Consider the following 26,214-nt stretch of genomic DNA (forward strand, 5'->3'; position numbering starts at 1 on the left):
CTGCAGGGAGGAGGGCTGGAGTCAGCAGGGCTGACCAGGTGGGGCGCTGGGGGCCAGGGACAAGGCTGGGGCTAAACGGGCAGTGGGAGCTTGGGGAGGGGAAGAGCTCAAGAAAGTGCTCCCTGGCTCCGAGGACCCACAGCAGGAGCCGGGAGGGGCTGCACTGTGGGGTTGGGGCAGGCCTAGCTTGAGGGGACATTTACTTGGGCCTGATCACAGTACTCAAATCATATTCCTCACGGCAACCCATTTTCTGACTTGGGTCCCAGAGATAATTAGGAAACACTGATTTAAAGAAGGCTCTTCCTGTTCTGCTCGCTCTGAGGTCTGACACCTGGGGCTTTTCCAAAGAGTACCCCGCCTCCAACATTTTATTATGTTAAATATACAGCAGCTTTGAAAAAAGTCAGTAAACATCCACATACCCACAACCTAGATTCTGTCATTTACATTTTACTATCGTTTCTCACACATAACCATATATGTCAGAGGATTTTAATCTTATCTTTCTTTTTTTTTCTCTATTTACTCCTTGTGTCTGAAACAGTTTCCATTGGCCCTAAAACTAGGTGAAACTTTAAGGCAATGGATTCAGAGTTTCAAACTCCCGATAGTCTGTACAAATTGTTTTTGCAAAACCTGCACTTGGGACTTTTACAAATAGCCAGTGTGAAGAAGCCTGCCTTTAGGACTTTGAAAGGAGCCCAGAGAGCACCCAATGTGCCCCCCACCCCACCCCCTCCGCAGGCCTGGCATCTGCTCCCATCCAGCCTGGGCCTCCAGGGCACCATTTCCATCTGGCTCCGCTCCCTGTTGTAGTATCTGCCATCTCAGCCGGGTCAGACTTCTGATCACAAGACAGAAATTTCAGGACACAGGAAGCTGACAGAAACAAAATGCCTCTCTCTGTCTCTCTCTCCCCCCTGCCCCCTTTGTTCCCTGTGGCCAAGCAGAAGGTGGGCTTCTGGGCTGACCCAACAGTCCCAGCTCCACAGGGCACACGCCCCCTTGGCGAGGGGGTCAGGCCCTGTATGGACACCAGGTGACATTTCCCTTGAGGGTGGAGGAGGAATCCCCTCCCACCCCACCCCACCCCCGTTTTTACTATCCCTGGGAGGGAAACTGTGGGCCTATCCTAACCTTCCTTTGCCTTTCTTGAGAAACAAGGGGACGAATCCCTGGAAAATTATTTATAGACTCATAGATCCCAAATGTGCATATGCCATCAGGCTACTGGAATTCAGAGGTTTTGTGGGAGGCCTTACAGATGTTCTGTCTCCTCTCCCACTTTGCAGATGGACAGTCCATCTTTTTGGAAATGTATGCACACACATTGCTTCAAAACAATAGACAGCAGTCACATTTGTTGTGCCATCATGGGAAGGAAAACCCTTTCCTTGCTGATGGTGGAGGGAGGTTGTCTCAGTCTCCAGAGAGGGCTTTCCCCAGGGGGCACCTGACAGTCAGCGCCCAGCCTCACATGAACAGGCAGCCTCCCCTGTCCCTCCTCACCGCTGAGCACTGACTACCAAGGGGAAGCACACTGCAGATGTGCTGGTACCACGTGGCGGGCGGCTACCACCACCCCTGCCCTGGCCATTGGTGGATAACCTCACCTCCCACTTCCCAGAGCATGCCAGTTCCTTGGCTGCCCTCTCACCCGGGTCTCCTGGGTCACCCCCACCCCCTGTCTCCCTCCTGATGCAGAGAAAGAGGCATCCTGCTCATACCCAAGGCCATCTCCTCCCCCAGGACACCCAGACCTTATTGTCCATCTGGTTGGTGACCTCTTCCCCTCCACTGTCCTAATCACAGGCATGTGTCCCGACCACATTCCCACATTAGAAAACAAGCAAGCGCCTTCCCAGTTCTGCAGCCGTCTTATTTCTCCTCCCCCCAGAGCACGGCTCCCAGCAATCAGTCCACACCCCACTCCTGTGTCCTCTTTTCCCATCTGCACCCCAGCCCGCTGCAGACTCACCATGGGTGTTACTCTGGCCCCACTTTCCCAGACAATATCCTCAACCAGTCATTTCTGTGAGTTTTTCCTAGTATTTCTGTAGGGTAAATTAGAGGTGGACTTTCAGAGTTACGGGGTAGGCATGTTTGAACTGGGATAGTTGTACCCACCAGCCCTCCAGAGACAGTGGATTCACTCTGCACACTCACCCCTTCCCCATACTGGCCAAGAAATGAGGGATAAAAATTGATAGCTCATTACTATTTTAATTTGGAAATTAACAAGGTTGAGCATCTATGTGCTACATCTATTGTATGTCTCTCTCCTTCTGTGACCCCACCTGGGTCTTTTTCTTACGGGTGAGTTCATTTTCTTTTGATTTTAAGAGTTCTTTGTTAATATGTTGTGAATAATTTTTCCTGCATTGTCTTTGGATAGGAGTAATTTTGGTTGCTTGTTTAGCCAAACAGAAGTTTGGTATTTTTCCATCTTCTCCCTTAGGCTTTGCTGAGGGGCGGTTGTAAAGAGCCTCAAATGCAGGGTGCAAGTCTGCAATGCGATGAGGGGTAGACGAGAGCCTCTAGCTGTGTGACAGATCAGACCTCAGTGTCCTCATATGTAAAACAGTGACAGTCCTATCTCCTCATAGGACATTGCCTGGCACATTCAGTAAAGGTTAGCCATTATTTATTACTAGATCATAGAGGAAGCCCTTCTACACTCCAACATTATATTTTAAAAGTCACCCACATCTTCTTTGAACAGATTAATGACTTTATTTTCAGTCCTCCTTTTAAAACTTGCCCTAGTTCCATCTATGCTCTGCCTCCTGGCTGATCGCTCACTGATTCCATGTTGTCCTGACCCCTCTGCCCAGCAATTTTACTTCCACTTACTTAGCAGCAGCAATAGTATTATTATAATTAACTTTTACTGGAACTCTCCTACACTGTTGGTGGGAATGTAAATTGGTGCAGCCAACAGTTTGGAGGTTCCTCAGAAAACTAAAAATAGAATTACCATATGATCCAGCAGTTCCACTCCTGGGCATATATCTGGACAAAACTATAATTCAAAATGATACATGCACCCCTATGTTCATAGCAGCACTATTCACAATAGCCAAGACATGGAAACCACCTAAATGTCCATCGATAGATGAATGGATAAAGAAGATGGGGTACCTATATACAATGAAATACTACTCAGTCATAAAGAAGAACAAAATAATGCCATTTGCAGCAACGTGGATGCAACTAGAGATTATCATACTAAGTGAAGTACGTCAGAAAGAGAAAGACAAATACCATATGATATCACTTATATATGGAATCTAAAATATGACACAAATGAACCCACCTATGAAACAGAAACAGAATCACGGACATAGAGAACAGATTGGTGGTTGCCAAGGGGGAGTGGGTTGAGGGAGGGATGGAGTGGGAGGTTGGGGTGAGCAGATGTAAGCTTTTATATATAGAATGGATAAACAGCAAGGTCCTACTATATAGCACAGAGACCTATATTCAATATATTATGATAGGGACTTCCCTGGCGGTCCAGTGGGTAAGACTCCGCACTTCCAATGCACGGGGCCCAGGTTCGATTCCTGCGGGAACTAGATCCCACATGCATGTTGCAACTAAGAAGTCAGCGTTATGCAGTTAAGACCCGGGGCAGCCTAAATAAATAAATAAACAAATATTTAAAAAAAATATCCTGTGATAAACCATAATGGAAAAGAATATTTAAAAAAAGAATGTATATATATATATATATATATATATATATATATGTATAACTGATTCACTTTGCTGTACAGCAGTCTTTAACACAACATTGTAAATCAACTATACTGCAATTTTAAAAAACGAAAAACAATTAACCTTTACTGAGCACCTACTGTGTGCCAGGTACTATGCTAAGTACTTTGTGGCATATCTTGTTTCTTACTATGATTATTATCATCCCCACAGTACAGCGAGGAAGACAGAGGTCAAATTGCCCGTCCAGGGTCAGCACCTTATAAGTGAAGTAGCTGGGTTTGCACACAAGCAGTGAGGGGCCAAGGCCTGAGTTTCTAACCTGCATAGCCTCTGCCTGCCCCCTGCCCATCCGCTCCCCCCGCAACACACATATATACACACACACACTGCATACTGGAATCTCCAAGCGTCATCAATAGGGAAAGAGAATGAGGCAGATCTGAGTGCCTCCTGGAAGCAACTGCTAGGATACATTTTCAGTGAAAAAGGCAGACGGCACAACAGTGTGTTGCACACTTCCATTTAAATTTTAAAAAAGATTCTATGCATGTCTGTACTTGTGTGTATGAACAGTATTCAAGGATTTATAAGGAGTTGTTAATTACAGTTGCTTTGGGAACAGAAAATAAGGATCTGAGGTGAGAAGGAGATTTAATTGTATACTCACTTGTATCCTTGATTTTTTTTTAAAAGCAAAGCATAGGTTACTTCTTTAAGTTAAAGAAAAAAAAATGCTTTAATGCACTGTGTACCAGACATCTCCATGTGACTGTCCCATAGGCAGAGCCGCAAAAAACTGCAGTCCCTGTCTTTCCCCACAAAAGGGTCCCTTCTCCCGTTTGCCCTAAGCTTTTAAACATTTTTAAAAACATCACTCACTCAGGAACCAGAGGCAGAAAGCTGGCAGCAGCCTGCATCCTCTCCCCAGAATGAAGGCCTCCTCCTGCCTGCTTGCTGTGGCCAGCTCGACGTGCAGAATGAGGGTAGACCCTGGGCTTCTCTGATTCTTCCACACTGACTATGCATTTATTTGTTATTTTTTTAAAACCTATTATTTTTTTTTAAAAAACTCAACTCAAAAATCTTAACTTCTGAGAGCACTCCCCAAGCAGGGAGTGCTGCTCTCTGCACTTTACCTCTATAGCTCTTAAATGCCTCCTATTACAAATGTTCTTTTCCTCTCCTCCCTCTTACTAAACTGGGGGGGAGGGGCGGCTGTTTTAGTCACTTTGATCTTTCCAACACGTCCACCAGTGCCGGTGGCTAGTAGATGCTCAAGGAATGTTTGTTAAATGTAACTATTGGCATTCGGATGTATTTAACGTTGGTCCTGCAAACAGACTTTTAGTTTGTAAATTCACCATGCCCCTTATCACTGTACATTTCCTAGTTTAGGATGCTAGACCTATATTGTTCCTTCAGTAAAGGTGTTTCGAGTGCCTTCTGTGCAGCAGGCTGAGTCCTGAGAACACAGACAGGAAGCAGATGTGTCATTTGGAGAGTTTCTTATATCAGCCCAGGGTGGTCAGGGTCTGCCCTGGGGACCTAGGAGCCCCCGGGGCGCGGTTGGGGGGAACGTAGAGCAAAGCAGGTTCCTCTCATCAACTGTGTGGCCCACAGGTTTCGGAAGCTGGTGAAGAACAAGGTGAAAGAACAGGAGTACTGGACCCGGCTTCAGAGGTATTCCTCGCTTCTCCAAAGAGAGAACCTCAACAAGTGACAGGGCTGCTGCCCTGGGCTCTCTGAAAAGGTTGGCAGCAGGCAGGCTTTGCCCTGGAATGCTGTGAGGTCAAGAGACACAGTGACAAAGGGCTGCAGCTCAGCAGGCCTAAGGGGCCTAGCCTTGCAGTCTGGGACCTCTGCAGAGCCAGCAAGGGGAGAGGCCCAGTTTGGGGGGCCTTCAACCACTAAGCCACTTGTCGGAATCCTCAGGCGGGCAGATGTGTCACCTAAATAAACAGCGATACTGTCTCCAGACTCCAAAGCTGCTGTGGTGTGTAACCTTCATTCCCACCCAGTCCAGACCCCCAGCAGGGCCCAGGCAATGATGTCAGCCAGAGTCTCAGCCCTTGTGAGGACCACTTGCCTCATAGGACCAGGAGACACTTTGTTCAAATGAGCAAGACACCCAGTCCACCCCAGCTACTGTGTGGCCTCCTTTTCTCTCCACCTACTTCTTTTCCCTCTCTCTGCTGTCTCATAACCTTATGGAATCAGTTTGGAGAGGCTGAGGCTCAGAGAGGTTGAGTGACTGCCTGAGGTCACACAGGTATGAGAGGCAAAGTAGGGGCAGGTGAGGAGGCAGGCAGGAACTGTGCCACTACTGCCTCTTGCCTTCTGGTCTGGGAACCCTAGAGGAGGCTGGGGGACCTGGGGGCACAGGAAGAGGGCGGAGAAGTGCCTTTTTCTTTTCTAGAAACTGTCCTTCCCAGGAAAACTGGGTGGAGGAGTCCCCTGCAGCTCAAGGCCTACATCTGCCTCTCCGAGGACACCGTGTGGTACCTTTGAGAACTGCAAGTGGTTAGTGCCTCCGGCCCTCTCCCAAGACGGCCCACCAAGGCCAAACGCTTACATTGTTTTGTGACCACAGCTGCTTTTGTGTCCCCATCCACCTTCTCCCCTGGGTCACACACACTCTTTGTTGGCACGACACCGCCCTCATGGTGCTGATACCGACTACAGCTGAATGTCCCCTGGATGAAGAGGTCCCTGCCTGAGACACTCTGCCCCTTGCCCTCCCCCGGATGGGAATGAAAACACAGCAGCAAAAACAACTTTCTACAACAATCCTTTTCCACAGTAGGCATGGTGGCAGCTCTCTCTGAGATGAGGAAGGAAAACTTAGGATGATAGTCTTGGCCTTACAGGCCACCTAAATGTGACATTTACGGGGCATCTACCGTGGTCTGTGTATTTTTCATATAAGCCTTGTGAAATGTAGATATCATTACCCCCATTTTACATGAGGGGGAAATTGACACTCAGGTTACACAGCTTGGAACAGCCTGTATCAAATCCTGATGGACTTTTTCAACAGCAAGTGTCAGAAACCCACCTCAAACTAACTTTAGCAACAAGGGGAATTTGTTGGCTCATGTAGTGTAAAAGTCCAGGCATAATGCTTTCCATGTGGCTGGACCCCGGTGTTGGATAAGAGCAGGAATCCTTCTCCGCCTCTCAGTTTTTTTTGTTTTTATGTGGGTTTTTTTGTGGTACGCGGGCCTCTCACTGTTGTGGCCTCTCCCGTTGCGGAGCACAGGCTCCGGACGCGCAGGCTCAGTGGTCATGGCTCACGGGCCCAGCCACTCTGCAGCATGTGGGATCTTCCCAGACCGGGGCACGAACCCGTGTCCTCTGCATCGGCAGGCGGACTCTCAACCACTGCGCCACCCACCAGGGAAGCCCTGCCTCTCAGTTTTGACTCCCTTTCCAGGTAGGCCCTCTGCTTGAGCGGCACCACGGCCACCAACAGCACCCACAGTGAGTGTCCCTTTCTCGATGGTTCCAGCAAAGTCCTGAGCCTGTTCCTCACCCTCCTGCATGTGGTCACATCCCTGAACCACTCACCATGATGACCTCACCAGCCTGCGCACATGCCCATCCCTGGAGGGGCATGGAGGTCATGGCCACCCAAACTAAGGAAGGGGGAGCTGTCTGGAGAAAAGAAAATGACAGGCCGCAAGGGATGAAGGCAGGAGGGATGCTGAACAGGCCGAGACAACGGAGGTGCCCTGTCCACCCTTTCCAAAGTCACATGCAGCCAACGCCAGGCCACCTCCTCATTTCCTAGTGTGCGTGGGGGAAGCGAGGAGGGCTGGGGCATTCACAGGGAGCCTTAGGTGCTGGGGCCCACAGAGGGAGGAAGAAGGAACAGGGCTGGCAAAGTGCCAGAAGATGGGCAGAAGAGGCCCAGGCGGCACTAGGCTGGGGATACAGGGCACTAGCGCTGGTGCACCACTGGGGCTGTGCCAGTGGCCCCCAAAGAGGTCCTTGCCCACTGGGAGAAAGGGCCCCTTAGGAGCAGCACCAAGAAGCTTGGGTCTTCTCAGGGGAGTGTTGGGACTAGGGTGAGGCAAATGAGTGCCTGGGGTACAAAGCTGAGGAGGCACTTACCCTCAGCATTGTGCAAATGCAGGGTCTGCCCCTGGGGGAGAGCTGGGGAACAGACAAAGTGGCCCTGGCCTCGCCCTGGGATAAACAGGGGCTTTGCAGTTAGGGCTCGCTTCCCTCCCCAGCCCTGTGCCAGCCTGGTTCTCCAGGTAGGGGGTGTTTCAGAATCCTGGGGCATCCATGTGCCCCTCAGACGGACCTGTTTATTTAGCAACGCATGGCCAACGCACGGCCCTCCTCCAGGTGCACCACCTGCCCACCCACGGCTGAGCCCAGCTCTCCAGCCCTGCTACCAGGACAGTCCGCCATCTGCCGATACAGACAACTCATGACCACCAGCCCTTCCCTCCGCCCCTGGGTTCATACGATGACCCAAGTGGCGTGTCCTTGAATAAATGTTTTGCACGTCGACCAATCAGCTTAGCTGCTCCTCCTTAAAACACTGGCCCGTCCAGCATCAGCATCTACACAGTACAGCTGTCTCGGCGGGAGCAACACGTGTGGTCAGCAGGCAGCGGCAGGTCCCTGCTGGCAACGGCACTGGTGGCCCATGTGCTTTAGGAGCTTTATTTCACACCCTCAACATGCTCACACACTCGCCTGCCAGGCTAAGGCAAAGACCGGATTTGTCGACTACCACCCGCCATTGTCCCCACCCCAATAGCCGCGCACTAGCTTTGTGAAAAATTCCTTGACCTTTTTCTGTGCTCCAGCGTCCTGACCTATAAAATAGGTATAAGCACCACCTGCCCGCCTCACCTGTGGCTCTGAGGCTAAAATGACTTGAAATTGCTGCTCCATATATGTCGGACCCCTTGGGCTTCGAAGGCAGAAAGCAGGGCAGCACTGTTGGCTGGCGGCGACCAGCGTGCCAGCGGATCCGCAGGCCAGGCCTCTGATGCCATCCTCCCCCTCCTCCCACTTCTAGCAGGACGGTGCCCAGACCGCTCTGGACCAGCCCCAGGTGAGGTGAGGCGCCACCCAGCACCCTCTGTCCTTGCTCAGCTGTCGCAAAGGCAGTGCACCATCGGGGAAGCACACAGGCAGGCCCTAGAATCACACCCGCGTCCCAGTCCCAGCGCTGCCCCTGAATATCCGCACGGGCGCGTTAGTTAGCCTCTTCCTTCCCTAACTGCCCATCCTCAAGATGGCCCTGCTAACTGGGGTTAGCTCACAGGTTAGCAGAGAACTGAGAGCGAGCACTCGCCCAGGGCTCACCTACCTGGACGCTGCTTGGTCCTCCTCCCGCTGGGTGTGAGTGCGGCCAGCCCAGGAAGGGGGTGGGGGCGTGGGAGTGGTGGGAGGCGCCCCCTTCCCATCTCCAGACCTCTCTTATTAACAGGGACGTGCTAATGAAAATTCACACCCAGGTGCTAATAAACAGTGGGCCGCTCCTGGGCTCGGAGAGCGAGGGAAGGCTCTCCGCAGGGGAGGGGGCTGGCCGATGAGCCCCACTTATCTGTGAAAAGACTTGCTAATAACTTTAATTCCCCGTCCTAAACCACGGGGCCTTTGCCATGTAAATAGATTTTCTAAACTGGGCTGGGTCCTGGAAAAGACTTCCCGTTCTGCTCCTTAGGGCTCTGGGAGGGGAGAGCGCGTTGGGGGTGGAGGTGCGGGAAAGGGGGCGGATCAGCGAAGGTGTGAGGTCCCGCCCCCCTGCAGGGCCTCTGCTTTTGGATCGCACTCTCTACAGCCAAACGCTGGCCAGGGTGCGCCTGGGCTTCTGAATTATACAGTGAGCCCCCCACCCCACTCTGAATCACTGCCCCTCCTGGCCTGGGCCAGAGCGCTGGAAATGATCTCCAAAGTGGTTTCAAAACAAACCTATCAATATCAATGGATAAATAAACTGTGGTATATCCATACAATGGAATAGCATTGAGCAATAAAAAGAAACAAAGTACCGGTACATGAGAAAATATGATGCTAAGTGAAAGATGCAAAAGGCCTCATGTTATATGATTCCATTCATACTAAATGTCCAGAACAGGCAAATCTATAGAGATAGAAAGCAGATGAGCTGGCTGGGGTGGGGAGTGGGGGAACTGAATCATGGGGAGTCACTGTTAATGGTTACAGGGTCTCTTTGGGGGGGTGATGAAAATGACCCAAAATTAGACAGTGGTGATGGTTACAGAACTGTATGAATATACCAAAACCATTGAATTATGTACTTTAAGAGTGAATTTCATGGTACATAAATTATATCTCAATAAAGCTCATAAAAAAATGCCAAGGCCAGTATTTCAAAGATGCTTGAGCAGGGCAGAGGGGAAGAACTGAGTATCCATAGATCGCTGAGGAACCCTCGGGACAGAGAGGCTACACCCCCTTAACCCACCTCACCACCCCCCAGGCTTGACTGCTCACCAGACCCCCTGACTGAGGCCAGGCTCCTTCAGGGCTCAAGGCTCCCCCTTCCCCGCACAGCACTTCCCTAACCTGAATCCAAGCCTGGTTCCAGGTCAGCTCTGTGGATTTGGATGCAACCAATGGACCTCTCATCTCACCCTAGCCAGGCCTCTGGGAGGTCACAGTTACTTAAACTTGGGGCTGACCACTGATATTATTTCATGTCTCTAAACCACACAGGAGAGAAACCAGAGTGAAGGGAGATGGGAAAATCCCAGGGTCCAGGCCTAACACTCCAGCACAAGGGGAATAAGGACTTGGGTCACATGCAATGAGCCCTTGGAGCTGGTGTCCCCTCAGACCCCAGAATGAATGGAGCTGGCAAAACCCTCCCAGAGCTGAGAGCCCGGATTCTGAAGTCATACCTAGGCTTGAGTGCTGACCCTTGGCTTATCCTTCTGCAAAATGATTACTTAGGTATGAAATGTGTAAAGGACCTGGTGCACAGTAAGTACGCACTAATGGAAATGCATTTTCTACAGAGATACTTGGTTTTATTCAGCTCCCTACCAGATTCAAAGAAAAGATGGACAGACTCCGCTTGCTGCCACTTTCTCCATAGAATCTCCTCCCTCCTCAGGCTAACCCATCTGGAACAGGAGGTGCTAAGCCAGGGCTGGGGAAAAGGAGGAAGGGGTCTGAGCCTGTGGGCTTTGGGGGCTGAAGACTGCAAGAAACCCTCCCAACTCTCCTATGTCCTTTGGAGAAGAAGGGAGCTTTGTGCCCCTGTAGAGAAAGAAGAACTTGCCAAGTGACACCAGCACAAAATTTATTCACAAATAAATAAACACGTACTAGGCAGAGCCTCCTGCCTGCCTCAAAGTGTCTACCCTCTGGGTCCCTCCATCACGGGAGGGGTTGGGGAAGTCCGTCCTGGGTAGGGACAGGCTCTCCCTTTCAGCAATGCCCATGCCAGTATCGCCAGTGCCCTCTTCCAGGAAAGGGAGTCTAGAGTGGGACCTCTTCGAAGGCGCAGAGGCCAAAAAGGCGTCGGTGCTCGCAGAACGGGGCGCCAGATGTCCGCCGTCACTTCAACTACTCAGGCCGGCGGCCACTCCAGGGGCGAGAGGGGCATCCAGGTCTCCAGCAGGGCCAGTACGTCGCCGGGAAAGAGCTTGAGGACAGAGGGAACAGCGAGGCCCTCAGCGTTGGACACCGAGCGTGGGTGTCCGCCTCGCGAGCTCCACTTTCAGGGCGCCTCTGGCGGGGAGCGGGACCCGCCCCCTGAGTGTACTCTCCCTCCCCTCGCCGCTCGAGCGCCCCGGGCACACCAACACTGTTGCTCCGGAGGGCAAGCAGGCGAGGCCGGGCCGTCAGTGGGGAAGCCGCACGGGGGCTGGTCCCCGCAGTGCGCGCCGGGGGGCGCGAGACAGTAGGTAGCGCCATCCACTACTGCGCCGCGCCCGGAGGGAGCTCCGCGCGGGAAGGAAGTACTAACCGGAGATGAGGGGCCTGGCTCCATCGCCGGCCCTTCCGGGCACGCCGTCTCGTTGTAAAGCACCGGCGGATCGCGCGGCTCGGGCGTCGCTAGGGCTCCGGGGTAGGCGGGCGGGGACCCCCAGGACACCACGGCGCTGTCGGCTGAGCCCAGGTCTGGGCCGCACGCCTGTGCCTGAGTCTGCATCTGCGTCTGCGTCTGCGCCTGCGCGGGGCCGCCGTCGGGGCACAGCGGGCAGCCTCGAGGGAGCACTGCGTCGCTGTGCCGCCGGCGCCGGCGCTGCAGGCTCTCCTCGCTGAGGCCCAGCACGGCCGACAGGTGGCCGATGTAGCGGATGGCCAGGCGCAGCGTCTCGATCTTGGTCAGGCTCTGGCCGGCAGGCGCCACGGACGGCGGCAGAAAGCGGCGCAGCTCGTGCAGGGCGCGGGCGAGCGTGCGCATGCGCAGCTTCTCGCGCTCGCTGGCGCTCTGCCGCTGCCCGCTGCCTAGGCGGCTGCTGCGGGCGCCGCGCCTCCCCGCAGTCGGGGCGCGGAGGGCGGCGCTGGTGACGGGCCTCCCGGGGCTAGACACGGGGCTGCTGGCCGGGGCGCTGCCCCAGGAATCCGGGGACGAGGCGGGCGAGCAGCCACAGTCCCTGTTGGAGGCCGGCGGCGGCCGAGCTGGGCCCCAGCCCGCGGAGAAGATCCAGGACTCAGAGAGCGGCGGGCACAGGGACTGGGCCATGGCAGCGCCGGCGCGTCTGGGGGCCGGCGGCCAGCGACCGCTTTATCCTGAGCCCGAGGTGTGAAGTGGCCCCTTCCAGGCCGCATCAGCACTTCAAAGCGGGCTCGGGGCCTGGTGGGGGCGGGGCTTGACCCTTTGAACCAACGGGGGGCGAAGGTGCCTGCCCGTTGGCTGCGCCAGGTTGGCCCCTCCTGGGTGCTCGCATGGGCACCTGACCCAGACACTCGGGCCTCCTGCCTGCGCCAGTGCCGGCGCTGTCCAGGGTGTTGGGCCAGCTCAGTAGGTTAAAGGAAGCGAGGTCCGGGAACTGGAGGTTCAGTACTTAGGTTTGGGTCTGCCATCACCTGTTGGGGACCTTATGCACATTCTTAAGTTTTCTTGAATCTTCGTTTCCAGTTTGAATGATGGGAGCCTCAGGGCATAGTGCAGCCAGGTCTGTGGACTCGTATAGTGACCAGGAGTGGGGCCCTGATTCCTGCCCGAGGCCAGAGTAGTCCGTTCCTCCTCTGAGGCAGGTTGGTCCTGGGTGCACCCTTCCCTGGTGGTGGTGGTGAGTGGGAGGGACAAGGTTACCCTAGGTAAATCCAACAAGCTGGCTGAATCTGGGCAGGTTGCTGGACCGTCTGAGTGGAGGGAGAGGAAGCCTGCTGCCCTCCAGGCCACCTTCAGCCTGGCAGGATTAAGGGCTCAGCCTGTTGCCACAGCTGCCACCACTTGCCTCTAGCTGGTATTCTGCCACTTTGGGGCAGGTATAACGGGCGTTGCCAATGAAATGTGAGTGCAAATGACACAGAAAAAAAGCATTTAACAAAATTCAGGGGAATTCCCTGGTGGTCCAGTGGTTAGGACTGGGCTCTCTCACTGCTGTGTTCAATCCCTGGTCAGGGAACCAAGATCCCACAAACCGCAGAGAAGCCAAGAAAAAAAAAATCAGCACCCCTTCATGATAAAAATTCTCAGCAAACTCAGACTAAAGGAGAACTTTCTCAGTCTGATGAAAAGCATCTACAAAGAAGCTACAGCGAACAGCATACTAAATAGTGAAAGACTGAAAGTTTTCCCTCTAATACTGAAAACAAGGTGAGGATGTCTGCTCCTACCCCATGCCTCTTCAACGTTGCTGGGGGGCGGGGCGGTGCATCTAGCTTGTGCAGTAAGGAAAGAGAAATAAAAGGCTTACAGATTGGAAAGGAAGAAATAAAACTCTATTTATGGACATGATTGTCCACATGGGAAATCTCAGAGAATCTACTATATTGCCTGCCTGACCCCTCAGGTTTGAGTTTGCACATTGTCAAAATAGCCATTTCATGCATGGATGTCTGCTCTCCAGCTAGACTGTGAAGTACCTGGTGTCTGGTATCATGTCTTCAAAAGGAGTGGTAAAAAGAAAAATTAAAAAGAAGAAGAAGTGGTATCTAGGGTCTCTTTCAGTGCCGGCGGTCTACTGTTTTGCATCCCCCATGGCTTCCAGTTCTGTGAGATTGATGGCCGAGCTGGTTTGTAGCAAAGAAAGCCAAGTGGCTTGGTACCTTCTTCCTGGGCATCTCTGCTCACCACCTCCCCCCTCCCCTTGTCTCTTTTTTCTTCTACTGCCCTTGGCCTTTTCTAACACCCTCTATACCCTCTACCCTGCAGTCTGTCCCAGCAGCCCCAGATGCTTATGCCCATGGTCACATCCAGGACAGGCAATGCCAACCCACCATTGGGGAAAAGGGGAGCAGCCCACTCCATGGGCACATGCCATGGGACCCTGTGAGAGCCTGGCCTAGGCCTGCAGCTGTCAGCAGGGTCTGCCCCTTCTGGACCCTGGCCGATGGATGCCTTCCTGGGGTTCCATATCCAAGCCAAGAACCTGGCATTAGAGCCCAGTGAGGTCCCTTTGATCCACTGGACCAGAGCTAACAAATGGTGAGAATTGGTTGTGCACCCAAGCAGCGGGAGCTGCAGCCTAAAAGCTGGACAGGCAGGAGGGGTGGGATCTCAGAGGGCTCTGGGCATTCTGTTACCAACCTCTGAATGTCAAAAAATTCCTCCAATTCCCACATGATTCTGATTTCCACTTTGTAGCTAATAATTGAGAAAACTCAGAATGACCAAAAACTCCTAGACAATCAGCCACCCTTTTGTTATATTGTTATACATTTGAAAATATAATACACGCACGTGATTAAAAGTTGAACAAGTACAGAGGATATAACAAATCTCTTTCCTATTCTCCGTCTGAGGCCTCCAATTCCCGGTCCAGAGGAAACCACCATTCCTGGTTTGTGGGCAGCAATGCTCTGAAGTGAAGTTTTATTTTATTAAGTACAAAATCAACTAGACATTCTTTAAACAAGAGGCCACATGTGTGGAAGGCAGACTGTTTATCCTGAAAACACAGCTCTGGCCCCTGAGGATGCTCAGATCTGGGACCGAACAGTTAACATTCATCGCTCACTTACGTGGGAGCCACTGAGAGATCTGGAACAGGAGAGAAACGCCATGAGAGAGGGTTAAAAAGACCCAGGTGTGTCTGTGGAGGCAAAGAACTCATAAAAATGGCATGAGAGACAGGGCAGATGGGAGGGTTCCACCCCCAACCCCAGTCCTTTAGTCTCCAGCCCTAAGGCTGACAAATTGGATGTGCCACGTGGGAGTCCCTCCCTTTCCTGTTGCCTCTGAGTCTTGGGGCCCAGAGTGTGCAAGGGCTGTGGTCAGTGGGCCTCATGAAGCCAAGTGGGGGCAAAGGGGGGACCCCCAACCTAGATCCTGGGCTCTACCCCCTCCTGTCAGCCAGCCTCCCTCTTCCCTCGCCCCCATGCCTCTCTCACCTTTGATCTCCTTATCGCCAGCCTCTCCGGTGGCTTCATTAGGGAGCTGCCCCAGTTAATGAGTTCTCCGGGCAGCACGGCCCACACCGCCCTCCTGCTGGGGTGAGGACTTCACACCTCTGGGGCCTGTGTTTTGACAAGTGCCGGAGCCAGTGGCTCTTGCTCCCCTGGCCGGAGCCTGCCAACGTGTAAGGCTGGGAAATGAGGCCTTGGGGCAGCCCCACCAAGCGGAGGTGAGAGTTCAGTCAGGGTCCTTGGCCAGGGTGGGGGCAGGCAGGACAGGGCAGCACCCTCTCAGGCTGGGGCCCCCGTCTCAGCCTTCCCGCTAGGAACTAGCCAGCTTCCTCAGGCCAAGCCTGGGTCCTGGGCGCTCTCCCCCTCCCACCTCCCAGCCTCAGCGCCCTCATTTTCCCAGCCAGGCCCTCTGACATAGGAGTGCTAATCAAAGGTGCAATGTCAGTACTGCCCTTGCAGCCCCTAATCCCCATCCCCTCGGGAGCCAGAGGCCCCAGGAGAAGGAAGCAGCTCTCTGCTACTGCCAGCCTGTTTGGCATCAGCAGGCGCACCTCCTGGGAAGCTCCTAATTTGGGTGTTTCCTATTGCCAGGGATCTTCCCGCCACACCTCGGCACCAGCCTGAGAGGCAAGCCCTTTCAGGGGAGTGATTGTTATTCATGAAGTCCCCACCTTTAGACAGCCTAGGACACCCCTCTGGGGTGTGGCCAGTGTGGCTTAGAATAGAACCCCTGCCCTGCCATGTACCACTTGTGTCACTTGGGTAACTCACTCTCCATCTATGGGCCCCAGCCTCTGCTTCTGTGCCATGAGTAATACCTACTGTGCTGATGTGATGTGGGTGTCATTGCCTTGCTTTGTAGTTAAAGACACGGAGGAGCAGAGCGGCAGTCCTATGTCACATGGCTAGTAGGGGCAGAGCTGGGATCGATGTGGCTCTGTCTGGGACCAAAGCCAGTGTTCTGTCCTACCACCAGCTCCCCTGTCTCCTCTGGAGGACTTGATTGGCTCCTTTCCTCCTGGAGGGCCACCTGGAGAGTGAGGGTGCCGAGGTGGGGACGACGCCCCATAGTCCCCAAGCCGCCATGAAACCTCACTACAAGTCACTGGGACCTGTTGAGATGTAAAAAGAAAAACATTTCCAGACCCACGCTGGAGATGCTTGAACCAGAATCCCTGGAGGAGATTCTGGGTATGAAAAGTAAAATCTCCCAAGAATTATGAAGCTTGGCCACTTTTGAGAAGCAATGCCCTATAGTGAGCACCCCCCAATCCAGAGAGTGGAAAAGGCACAGGGAGTGACCAGCCCCCCACCATGGAGCCTAAGCCCCACTGGGTCGTGGATAGATGAGGCTGTGCTTGTGCTGGAGAGGGGGCAGCAGCCACCTGGAGCCCAGAGCAGTCAGAGGGCCCGGCAGGAAGGCTCCCAACTTCTCCTCCACCTCCCTCCTTCCCCATCAACCTCCCAGCTAAGGCCCCGGAAGCTCCCAGGAAGCCCCTTCCAACTGAGATCAGCCCCTCTCCTCACACCTTTAGCTCCCGGAGCCACTGAGTTGGCAAGCCATATGGAATAGATTATTCTGGACCCATGATAATCTGATTATCTTGGTCATGGATCAGCTGGATGCGCAGCCAGTGGAAGTCACAGGAGGCAGAGGGGTGACGAGGAGGGAGGGGGTGGGAGGAAAGGAGAGAGATTTGTCAGATTCCGGGAAAGGCTCCAGAGGAAGTGCCAGAATCTCCCCTGTTCTGGGAGCTGGGCTGAGAATGCAGGGTAAGTAGATTGTGCCTTTCTCCTTAGGGGTGTCACATTTATGCTCCTTCACTTCATCTGGGTAAGTGGAGGAGGGTCTAAGCCTTACAGTGAAACATGGGGAAACTGAGGCATAAAGGGGTTAAGTAGTTGAACCAGCCCAGAGCAAAGATGTAGACATGTGAATGTAGGGAAACATGTCACACGGCTCCTCAGTTTCTATGGCTGTAAAATGGAGCAGGGACTCCCAACTGCCTGCTGAGCTGTCCTGGGAGACTGCATGCCTTGATTGCAAGGTTCGGTCTCAGGCCAGAGGGCTGCCCCTGGGTGTCCAGTGTCCTTGCAATCCCAGCTACAGACAGCAGAGGGCGCTACCCAACCACCTAGGATCTTGGGATCTGAGCTGGGCAGACCTCCTGCCAACCGGTCAGAGGCCCTTTTTTTCTGGGGCCAGGGCCAGTGCGGTTTGGGGGTGGTGGGCTCTGGGAGCTAAGCAGGTGTGGCAGAGATGCTGGGGCTGGCTTAAGAAATAGGTGAAGCCGGCTTAGTGCCAGTGTGATGGGCCGTGTGACCCCAGACAGGCCACTTGCCCTCTCTGGACCCCAATTTGCTCATCTGTCCACTGGGAAAAACATACACCTGTATAGAGAAAGGCAGAGCAAGATGGAGCCCAGAGGAATGAGGAGAGGGGGATGGGCTCAGGAGGGCAGGGGCCAAACAGGGCTCAGGTCTCCCTACCTTCCCTACACACCTCTGGAAGCAGAGGGTGAAAACAATCAGACCACAAATTGACCGAAACTCTAGGCTCCCCAGCTCCCCAGTGGGGATTTGCAGGCCCAGCTCAGCTGCCAACTTGGGGCGCATCCAACACCAGCACCTCCTGAAAGCACAGGATGGAGCTCCCTCCAGGAAGGACACACAGGTTTCAGGCTCCTTCTAACCCCACCCCTGCCCTGGCTGACTGCACAGCAGAACGGTGAGGTGCCAGGACAATGATGAGGCTCCTGCCAAGTCACTGGGTGGCTCAGGCTCTCAGCCAGCTCCAGGTCATCCTTCCCAAGGTCAGGGGAAGGAGCACACCTCTGCCTCCCCTCCCCCGAGGTATCTGTCTTCAGACCCAATAAGAAGCAGAGTGGGTCTAGGACTGAGCTGGAATGCCTAGGCAGGACCTGGGAGAGTGAACAGCCTCTGGGCATAGGATCCTTTGCCAGAGGCTGGGGGGCAGTGACATCCCGGGACAGAGCGGAGAACATGTTAGGGGCAAGGATAGAGCTTAAGTTGACCAGATAATAAATCAAACAGAGGAAGGGTCTTAGATGGTCAGTACTGATTACGTGCCAAAGACTAAGGATAGGATGAACTCAGTCCTTGGTTCTAGAGGTTTCCCCACCAAGAGAAATCCAAGATCCAGCCCTTGGCTGAGCCGAAGAAGTTTCCTTCACCCTTGGAGATTACGCACCACCCCAGGCCCTGGGAGTGCAAAGTCAGCGCCCGGCACAGGTGGCCAGGCTGGCTGAGGCCCCTGGGAGTGCCGACATGTGCCGCTGGTTGCTCACAACAAGGTTGGCCTCAACAACCCACCCCCAAGGCTCCCCAAGGCTGGCCTGAGGCTTCAGAACAGCCTCAGCATGCCCTTTGCCCAGCGGGTTCCCTGATGGGGAATTCATCCTGATAAGAAAAAAATTAAAGGTGCAAGTGAAGACGTACTGTTGAGTGACAGAACCAAGCTGCAGAAAAATCCCTTCAGTATGACTTGACTGATATAAGGAAAAGCAAAAGAAAACAAAAATCTAAAAACCAACCTCTACACAGAAAGGCATCAAATGATACCATGCATTTTGTGAGGCTCTACTGTATGTATGTGCATAAATGCATACTCACCAAGTCTGTGATAATGTACCAGGACTTATTTGGTGTGGGAGTGGAAGAAGGGCTGGGTTCTGAGGTGTGATAAAGGGAGACTTTAATCATATCTGTAATGTTTAAAATTTTTACAGGGAGTTTGCATTCATATGTGACACGTGCAGTTTAAAAATAACTTTTAAGGGGCTTCCCTGGTGGCGCAGTGGTTGGGAATGCAGGGGACACGGGTTCGAGCCCTGGTCTGGGAGGATCCCACATGCCGCGGAGCAACTAAGCCCACGCGCCACAGCTACTGAGCCTGCGCTCTAGAGCTCACGAGCCACAGCTACTGAGCCCACGTGCCACAATTATTGAAGCCCATGCACCTAGAGCCCGTGTTTCGCAGCAGGAGAGGCCATAGCAGTGAGAGGCCCGCACACCGTAACAGGAGTGGCCCCTGCTCACCCCAACCGGAGAAAAGCCCAGCGCAGCAGCGAAGACCCAATGCAGCCAAAAATAAGATAAATAAAATAAATCAATGTAAAATAATAATAATAACTTTAAAAATATAGGTATAAGGATACACCTATGTGGAAAACTTTAAGGCATCTCAGTATATGCTAGAGAATTTGTTACCGAAACTGTAACTGCCACACCATGGAGTAATAGTCATGCCTTAAAAAATATCATTACAGAAATAAATACAGCTACTGATATGGAAAAGTTATTCATACATTAGTAAGAAAAGGTCACAAAACAACATGTTCTTTATATATCCAAAGAATTGAAAGCAGGGGCTAGAACAAATATTTGTCCGCCAACATTATTCATAATAGCTAAAAAGTGGAAACAACCCAGATGTCTATCAACTGATGAATGGATAAACAAAATGTGGTATAAATGTACAATGGAATATTATTCAACCATAAGAAGGAATGAAGTTTGGGCACATTCTACACTGTGAATGAACCTTGATGACATGAAATAAGCCAGACACCAAAGGATAAATACTGTATGAGTAGACTTATATGAGAGGTACCTAAAATAGGCAAATTCATAGAGACAGGATGCAAATGAGAAGCTACCAGGGGCTGGGGGCTGGGATTAAAGGGGAGTTTTTGTTTAATGGGTACAGAGTTTCTACTTGAGATGATGAAAAAGTTTTGGAAATAGAAATGGTGATGGTTGCACAACATTGCAAATGTAATTAATGCCGCTGAATTGCACATTTAACAATGGTTTAGATGGCAAATTTTATGTTATATATATTTTACCACAATTTAAAGGAATTTTAAATGTAACATATAAAAAACATTGAACTGTACACTTCAAACAGGTGAATTATTAGGTATGTGAAGTATATCTCAATAAAGCTGTTATAAAAAAGAGAATATATATTACCAGAAGCTTCAGAAAATGGGAAAAAGAACTCAACATGCTCCCTCAATGCCTCTGTCTCCATACTCTGTACTTGTAGGGATGCTCGGAAAAGGTTAGGATGCAGAGATATGGACCAACGTGTTAACCTGGTTCTCCCCGGGTGGATGGAAGAGGGGGCTTTAAAATTCCCTTCTTTTTGATTGTCTGTATTTTCTCACTTCTTTGTAATGATTATGCATTGCTTTTATAAATTAAAAAAGAAAGAAAAGGAAGGAAGTGAGGGAGGAAGGAAAAGACTTTGCAGCCCCCTTCCCTCCCTTGTTTGCATTCCAGTAGTAGAGCTGGCGGACCCAAGCCCCCTTATAGCTTTTGGAGATCAGGATGGGGAGGCTGGGTCTTCCCTCGCAGAGGCTGCAGGAGTGAGCACCACTCATTCTCCTCCTTTGTCCCTCCCTGGAGCTGCAGGACCACAGATGGTCACTCCTCCCCAGCAGGGAAGTCCCACGTGCTGAACACCTGATGCTGCATCTAATCCTCCTGGCAAGGACACCCATTTCATAGATGAGGAGACTGAGGCTCAGATGGGGACTGAGCCCAGGCACAGATGGTCCCAGGCCTGAGCCACCTCTACTGCACCTTGTCGCCCAAGGAGAAGGGCCAGGCAGCCCTGGGGCCTCTGCAGACCCTTCCACACCAGCCTCCTTGGCTCAGCCTTCTTGTTGGAGGAAGAGCGTCGAGTCCACCTCCATGCCCCCAGCCTGCTGGGCAGCTCTCCAGATGCCTGTGGCCCCAGCCACTAGTGGCCATGTCCTTCCCACTTTTTCCCACGTTCCCTCCTATCGGATCCTCTGCCCACTCCCAGCGCCCCTGCCCGTGCCCCAATCTAGTCAGCCCTTGCCATGATGTGACCGCAGTCTCCTGACTGGTTTCCTGCCTCCAGCTCTTTACCTCCCAACCCCTCTCCCTCCTCAGAATTTCTGTGGGTCTCATTGCCTCCCTAAGAGTCCAAACTCCTCATTCAGCAGGACTTTCCAACCCCACCCGGCTCCCACTTGCTTGTCCACACCCCTCCCACCCTCCCCACCTCCAACCCAGGGCTCCAGACCACTTGGCATCACCCAAATTAGCCCTGGGCTTCCCTGCTTCCAGACTTGGGCTCACACCTTTCCCCCGGGCCAGAAATGCCCCACCTCCACGTGGAGAAAATCCACAATTTCAAGTCCCTCCCTTCCTCCTGGGACCCGCACTGATCACCTGGCCAGGTGGCTCTGCTCTGTCGTCCATGGGCGCCCCGCACACCAGGGCCCGACAGACTCAGAGCCAATTTGTCTTTTTCCTCCTCCAACTCTCAGCTCCCAGAGGGCAGCAGAGACTCCTCCCTCCCTGGAGCCTCAGGCCCCTGTTCGGAACATGGGGTGCATGGCCTCTGTGGGTTTGAATTCTGGTTCTGGGGGACCTAAAGCAAAGGAAGTGGCCTCTCTGGGCCCGGAAGAGCAGGCTGTCAGGCCTGGGGTTTGAGCACTGAACAGGCTGCTGCCGGCACAGCGCTGGGTGCCGTGTGGTGTGGAAATGCTCGAAGACCAGTAGACCGAGGCCCGGTCAGGGTGAATTCAGCTCCAGGGGCTGCTCTGTGACCTTGCCTGGTGGCTGTTAGTCTCTGTTGACACTGATGGTGCCTGCCTGGCAGGGCCTGGTCATCGGGCTTCCCTGGCTGTGCCCAGAGTCACGCACCAGCCCCTGGGGCCAGGGTAGGGGAGTATCTGGGCAGGCTGACTCAGGGCTCCCGGAGCGAGGGGCCCATGCAGGCCCCCCTGCACCCCGCTCCCCGTTCCAAGGACACAGGCTCTGCCTTTTCCTTGGGCCTCCCAGAATGGGGACCTGCAGCCTCCCACCCCCACCCCAGAAGGGCTTTCCAGGGATTCTGAGAGGACCTGCTGCCGCCTGTTTTGGAGGCCCGTGCACACCCTCGTTCCCAAGTCGACACCTTCTGCCCTGGGGGAGGCGGCCTTGTGTCAACAGGCAGACGGGAGGTGTGAAGGCAGCCACAGTGGCCAAGGGGGAGGCTGGGCTGGCCCTCGCTGCTGGCTGGTAATGAGAATACCACACGGCCCCTGCATGCAGCCCCCTTTCCTCCCATGTTCCCACAGCCTAACCACCCCCAGGGCCTGGCAGGGACCCAAGGGGAAGGAAGGGAAAGAAAACCTACGGGGCAGAGGCCAGCCCTTAAGTTGGCTCCACGTCCTTGGGCCTGTTCCCGAGGGCCCTACACCACCTGTCCAGGAAGAAAGAGCGGGTGGAGAACTTCCTGGAGCAGGGCTGGGGGTAAACAAACACAGGTGAGGCCTGCGCTAAGCCACCCAGAACAGGCTGAACAGAGGCCATGCCCTCCGCAACTCCTCGCAGGGCCAGGGCTCAGGGAGCACATTCTGACCCCAGCCTGGGCCTCTGCCCTTCCCATCTGACTGGTGGTCTGGGGCAAGGCCCTGGGAAGTCGATCAGGGGCTGATGGGATGGAGGCCCCCGTTTCTTCACTTGTATAATAGGAATACTGATGTGGGCACTGCCTGCCTCGTAGTGCCAAGCTGACTGGTGCCACACCAGCGAGCTGAGCCAAAGGTCACGTGGCCCTGTGGTTCCAGCCCTGAGAGCAGGCCCAGCTGAGCCCGAGCTGCCGGCACACAGAAGAACAGGGGTGGGAGTGTCATGAGCACTGAAGCACTTGTGAGGCCTTATTCTGCCCTCCCCCCGCCCAAGATGTCCTGAAGCCAAGGTCTCCTGCAGCTCCCTCGCCCTGAGACTCCCCAGGGGGCAGCTCCTGTCCTCTCTCTGATTCTTGGCCTCAGCTCTGAAAGTACCTCAGGGATCGTCAGGTCCAAACGCCTGTCTTATGGTTCTTGTCAGTGTTGGCAGAGGCGACAGCAGCTATCCCCTCCAGCTCCTGCACGTACTCAGCTGGCTTCTTCTCAACCACATCCATGTACAGGCCACTCACCCCCTCACGGGACAGCCCCTGTGATCTTAGAAAGGCCTTCAGACTCTCCCTGGAGTATCCCCTCCAGGCATCTGGAGACAACTCTCACATCCCCTATGTCTTTTCCTTTTTGGATGAAACATTCCCAAGTCCTTCAGCTATTTCTCTGGTGACCTGGCTTCAAGCCCCTCACTAACCTCCCTCTCCTGAGCTAGGGTTTATCCCCTGCCCTCATAAACTGTGGCCCCCAGATTTGACCACTTATCCCGCATAGGCAATAAGAGACCACTGCCTCCTTGATTGAAGATCCCGTTTCTTGCAAACATGAATGGGATCACATTTTATTTTCATGCCCTTGGTGCCTAGAAGGCAACGACTACCATGCCCTTTCCACAGCTGCTGCTGGTTACATGATGTCTCCTAACCCTCAACTTAGAGGGAAGGTACATAGGGCTCTGTTGATTCTACCTTATTAGTAATGAGATCTGATCAGTTGTTCCAGCCTGCCAGAATCTCTTTAGATCCTGGCTGTTACCCAGTTAACTTCTTGGGTTTGGATTTTACCCCCAATTAGATCAGTTCATATCTTCATTCAAGATCATAATGCTGGGGCTTCCCTGGTGGCACAGTTGTTAAGAATCCGCCTGCCAATGCAGAGGACACGGGTTCGACCCCTGGTCCAGGAAGATCCCACATGCCGCAGAGCAGCTAAGCCTGTGCGCCACAACTACTGAGCCTGCACTTTAGAGCCCACGAGCCACAACTACTGAAGCCTGCGCACCTAGAGCCTGTGCTCCGCAACAAGAGAAGCCACCGCAATGAGAAGCCTGTGCACCTCAACGAAGGTAGCCCCCGCTGGCTGCAACTAGAGAAAAGCCTGCGCACAGCAATGAAGACCCAACACAGCCAAAAATAAATAAATAAAATAAATTAAAATTAAAAAGATCATAATGCTGCCCATGACGAGGCTGGGAATAGAGTTGGTGGCACATCACTAGAGACCTTCTTCTAGGTGAACATCCATCCATTCAACTGTGGGAACATTGAATCTGTTATCAATTCACTTAACTTAAGCTCACATGGCCCCATTTGTCGACAAGGATAATCTAGGAACTTCTTTTTAATAACTTAAAAAAATATAAATTTATTTATTTAATTAGTTCTAGCCACATGGGCTTCAGTAGTTGTGGCACGCAGGCTAAGCAGTTATGGCTCACGGGCTCTAGAGTGCAGGCTCAGTAGTTGTGGTGCACGGGCTTAGTTACTCAGCATCAGTTGGGATCTTCCTGGACCAGGGCTCAAACCCGTGTCCCCTGCATTGGCAGACGGATTCTTAACCACTGTGCCACCAGGGAAGCCCTGAACTTCTTTACTATGTGAACAGGAATTATGTTTGGCTGCTCAAAGCACACACCCAAACTGACAATGACTTAAACAAGATGGTAATTTATTATCTCTCACATTAAAGAAATTTAGAGTTAGACTTTTCTGGGCCAGTATGGCACTTCTATGTTGTTATCAGTGCCTCAGGCTTCCTTCTGCTCCACCAACCTTAGGTGTGACTTCTGTCCTTGAGATTGCCTGAGGGTCACAAAATGGTTGCTGAAGCACCAGTCATCACATTTTCCAGGATGACAATATAAGGGAGTAGAGCCACAGGAGTGTACCTCTCTGCTTTAAAGAGCTTTCCTAGAAGCCCCAAACAATATTCTAATAAATTTCATTGGCCATTCCATCTGCAAGAGAGGCTGGGAAATATAGTTTTTCAGCTGGGCATATCACCACCCATTATAATACAGAGCCCTGTTATTAAGGGAGAACGAAGAATAGAGGCTGTAACAGATGCTGTGTGGGCAACCAGAAGTGTCTGCCACACTGGTGAATACTCTACTGACCATGTTTCCCTGATCTAGCTTCCACCTCCTCCTATCACGGGAAGGAGGGGGGTAAACCTGGTGTCACTACCAGGCTGAGGCTCAGAAGTTAATCACCTTATCTAACAGCACACAGCCATAAGTATCCCTCCTTCTACCAGGCAAGTCAGATGAAAGAGAAGTGGAGACCGCTCAAGTGGAAGCCCCTGCGGCCTGGGCCCAGACCTAGCTTGTTCGTGCAGCACCTGGGGCTGGTTTGAGCACACAGGGAGGAATGCCTGAGGGTCCCAGGGCCAGAGACAAGCTGGAAAAGCACCTGAGCCAGGACCCAGCCCACCAGGAGAAGCTGGTTCAGATCCTCCACTTCCTAGCCTTGGTTGGGCCAGTCGGCTGCGGCTCCAAGCTCCAGCTCCAGGCACCTGGAGCTCTTCCATTGCCTCTGCACTGCAGCTCTGGTGACCCCTGCCACAGGCCAGGAGCTGGAGTGCCCTGCTGAGGAGGACTCCCTATGCTGGGTCCCGGAGAAGAAGGGCTGAAGATGGAGGAGAGGGTAGGGCAGGATGCCTGAGGCCCAGTGCTAGAGTGAGGAAGGAAGGAATCATCTTGTAGGGCCAAGGCTAAAGATGTCAGCCCTCTTCCCCACATTCCAATCTAGTCCTTTACCCACTCCATTCTGCTGCCCCTGAACTTACTATAAGCAAGACTTACAGGCTCTATTCTAAGCTCTACAACATGCATTATCTTACTTTGTCCCAACAATTGCCCTGGAAATCAGGATCCCCACTTCATAGATGAGAAAACTGAGGTTAAATTGCCCAAGTTCTGAGAGCTTGGAAGGGATGAAGCTGGGACTCTAAACCCAGATCTGTCTGATTCCATAGCCCAGCCTCCTAACCATTAAGCCATACTGTCACCCTGTGCTAAGTGAGTGGGGCTGGTGACTGTGTGCCCCTGTGCTCCCGGAGCCTGGCTGAGAGGCCACAGCAAACCAGCTCCAGGGCCTCACCTCCCAGAACTTATGCTCTGCCATCCCACAGTCAGCCTGAGGCCTGGGCGCCAGGGCTAGCCCAAACTAAGACAGAAGGAGGCCAGGCTATCCTGGAGAAGAAAGGATAGTATGCAGAGCTCTGCTGACAGTGAATTCTCATAATT

The 26,214-nt window shown here is 52.9% G+C and overlaps 2 protein-coding genes across 3 annotated transcripts in view; one reads left to right on the plus strand and one right to left on the minus strand.

The window, feature by feature from the left end:
- Positions 1-5,704, plus strand: part of WDR93 (WD repeat domain 93) — a 38,855-nt gene extending 33,151 nt beyond the window's left edge. The window contains exon 16 of one of the 2 annotated variants that reach the window (XM_065872102.1): positions 5,347-5,704. In XM_065872102.1, the coding sequence (XP_065728174.1) occupies positions 5,347-5,446 (100 nt within the window). In that variant the 3' untranslated portion in view covers positions 5,447-5,704. The remainder of the gene's footprint in view (positions 1-5,346) is intronic. The other variant, XM_065872103.1, reaches the window with a different exon arrangement.
- Positions 5,705-11,290: 5,586 nt separating this feature from the next.
- MESP1 (mesoderm posterior bHLH transcription factor 1) lies at positions 11,291-12,412 on the minus strand. The gene is made up of 2 exons (XM_065872647.1): positions 11,690-12,412; positions 11,291-11,365 (listed from the first exon to the last, which is right to left on the minus strand). Exons 1-2 carry the CDS (start codon positions 12,410-12,412, stop codon positions 11,291-11,293), a joined length of 798 nt encoding a protein of 265 aa, XP_065728719.1.
- Between the last annotated feature and the right edge of the window lie 13,802 nt (positions 12,413-26,214).

Source organism: Phocoena phocoena, chromosome 2 (assembly GCF_963924675.1).
Source record: "Phocoena phocoena chromosome 2, mPhoPho1.1, whole genome shotgun sequence".
NCBI lineage: Eukaryota > Metazoa > Chordata > Mammalia > Artiodactyla > Phocoenidae > Phocoena > Phocoena phocoena.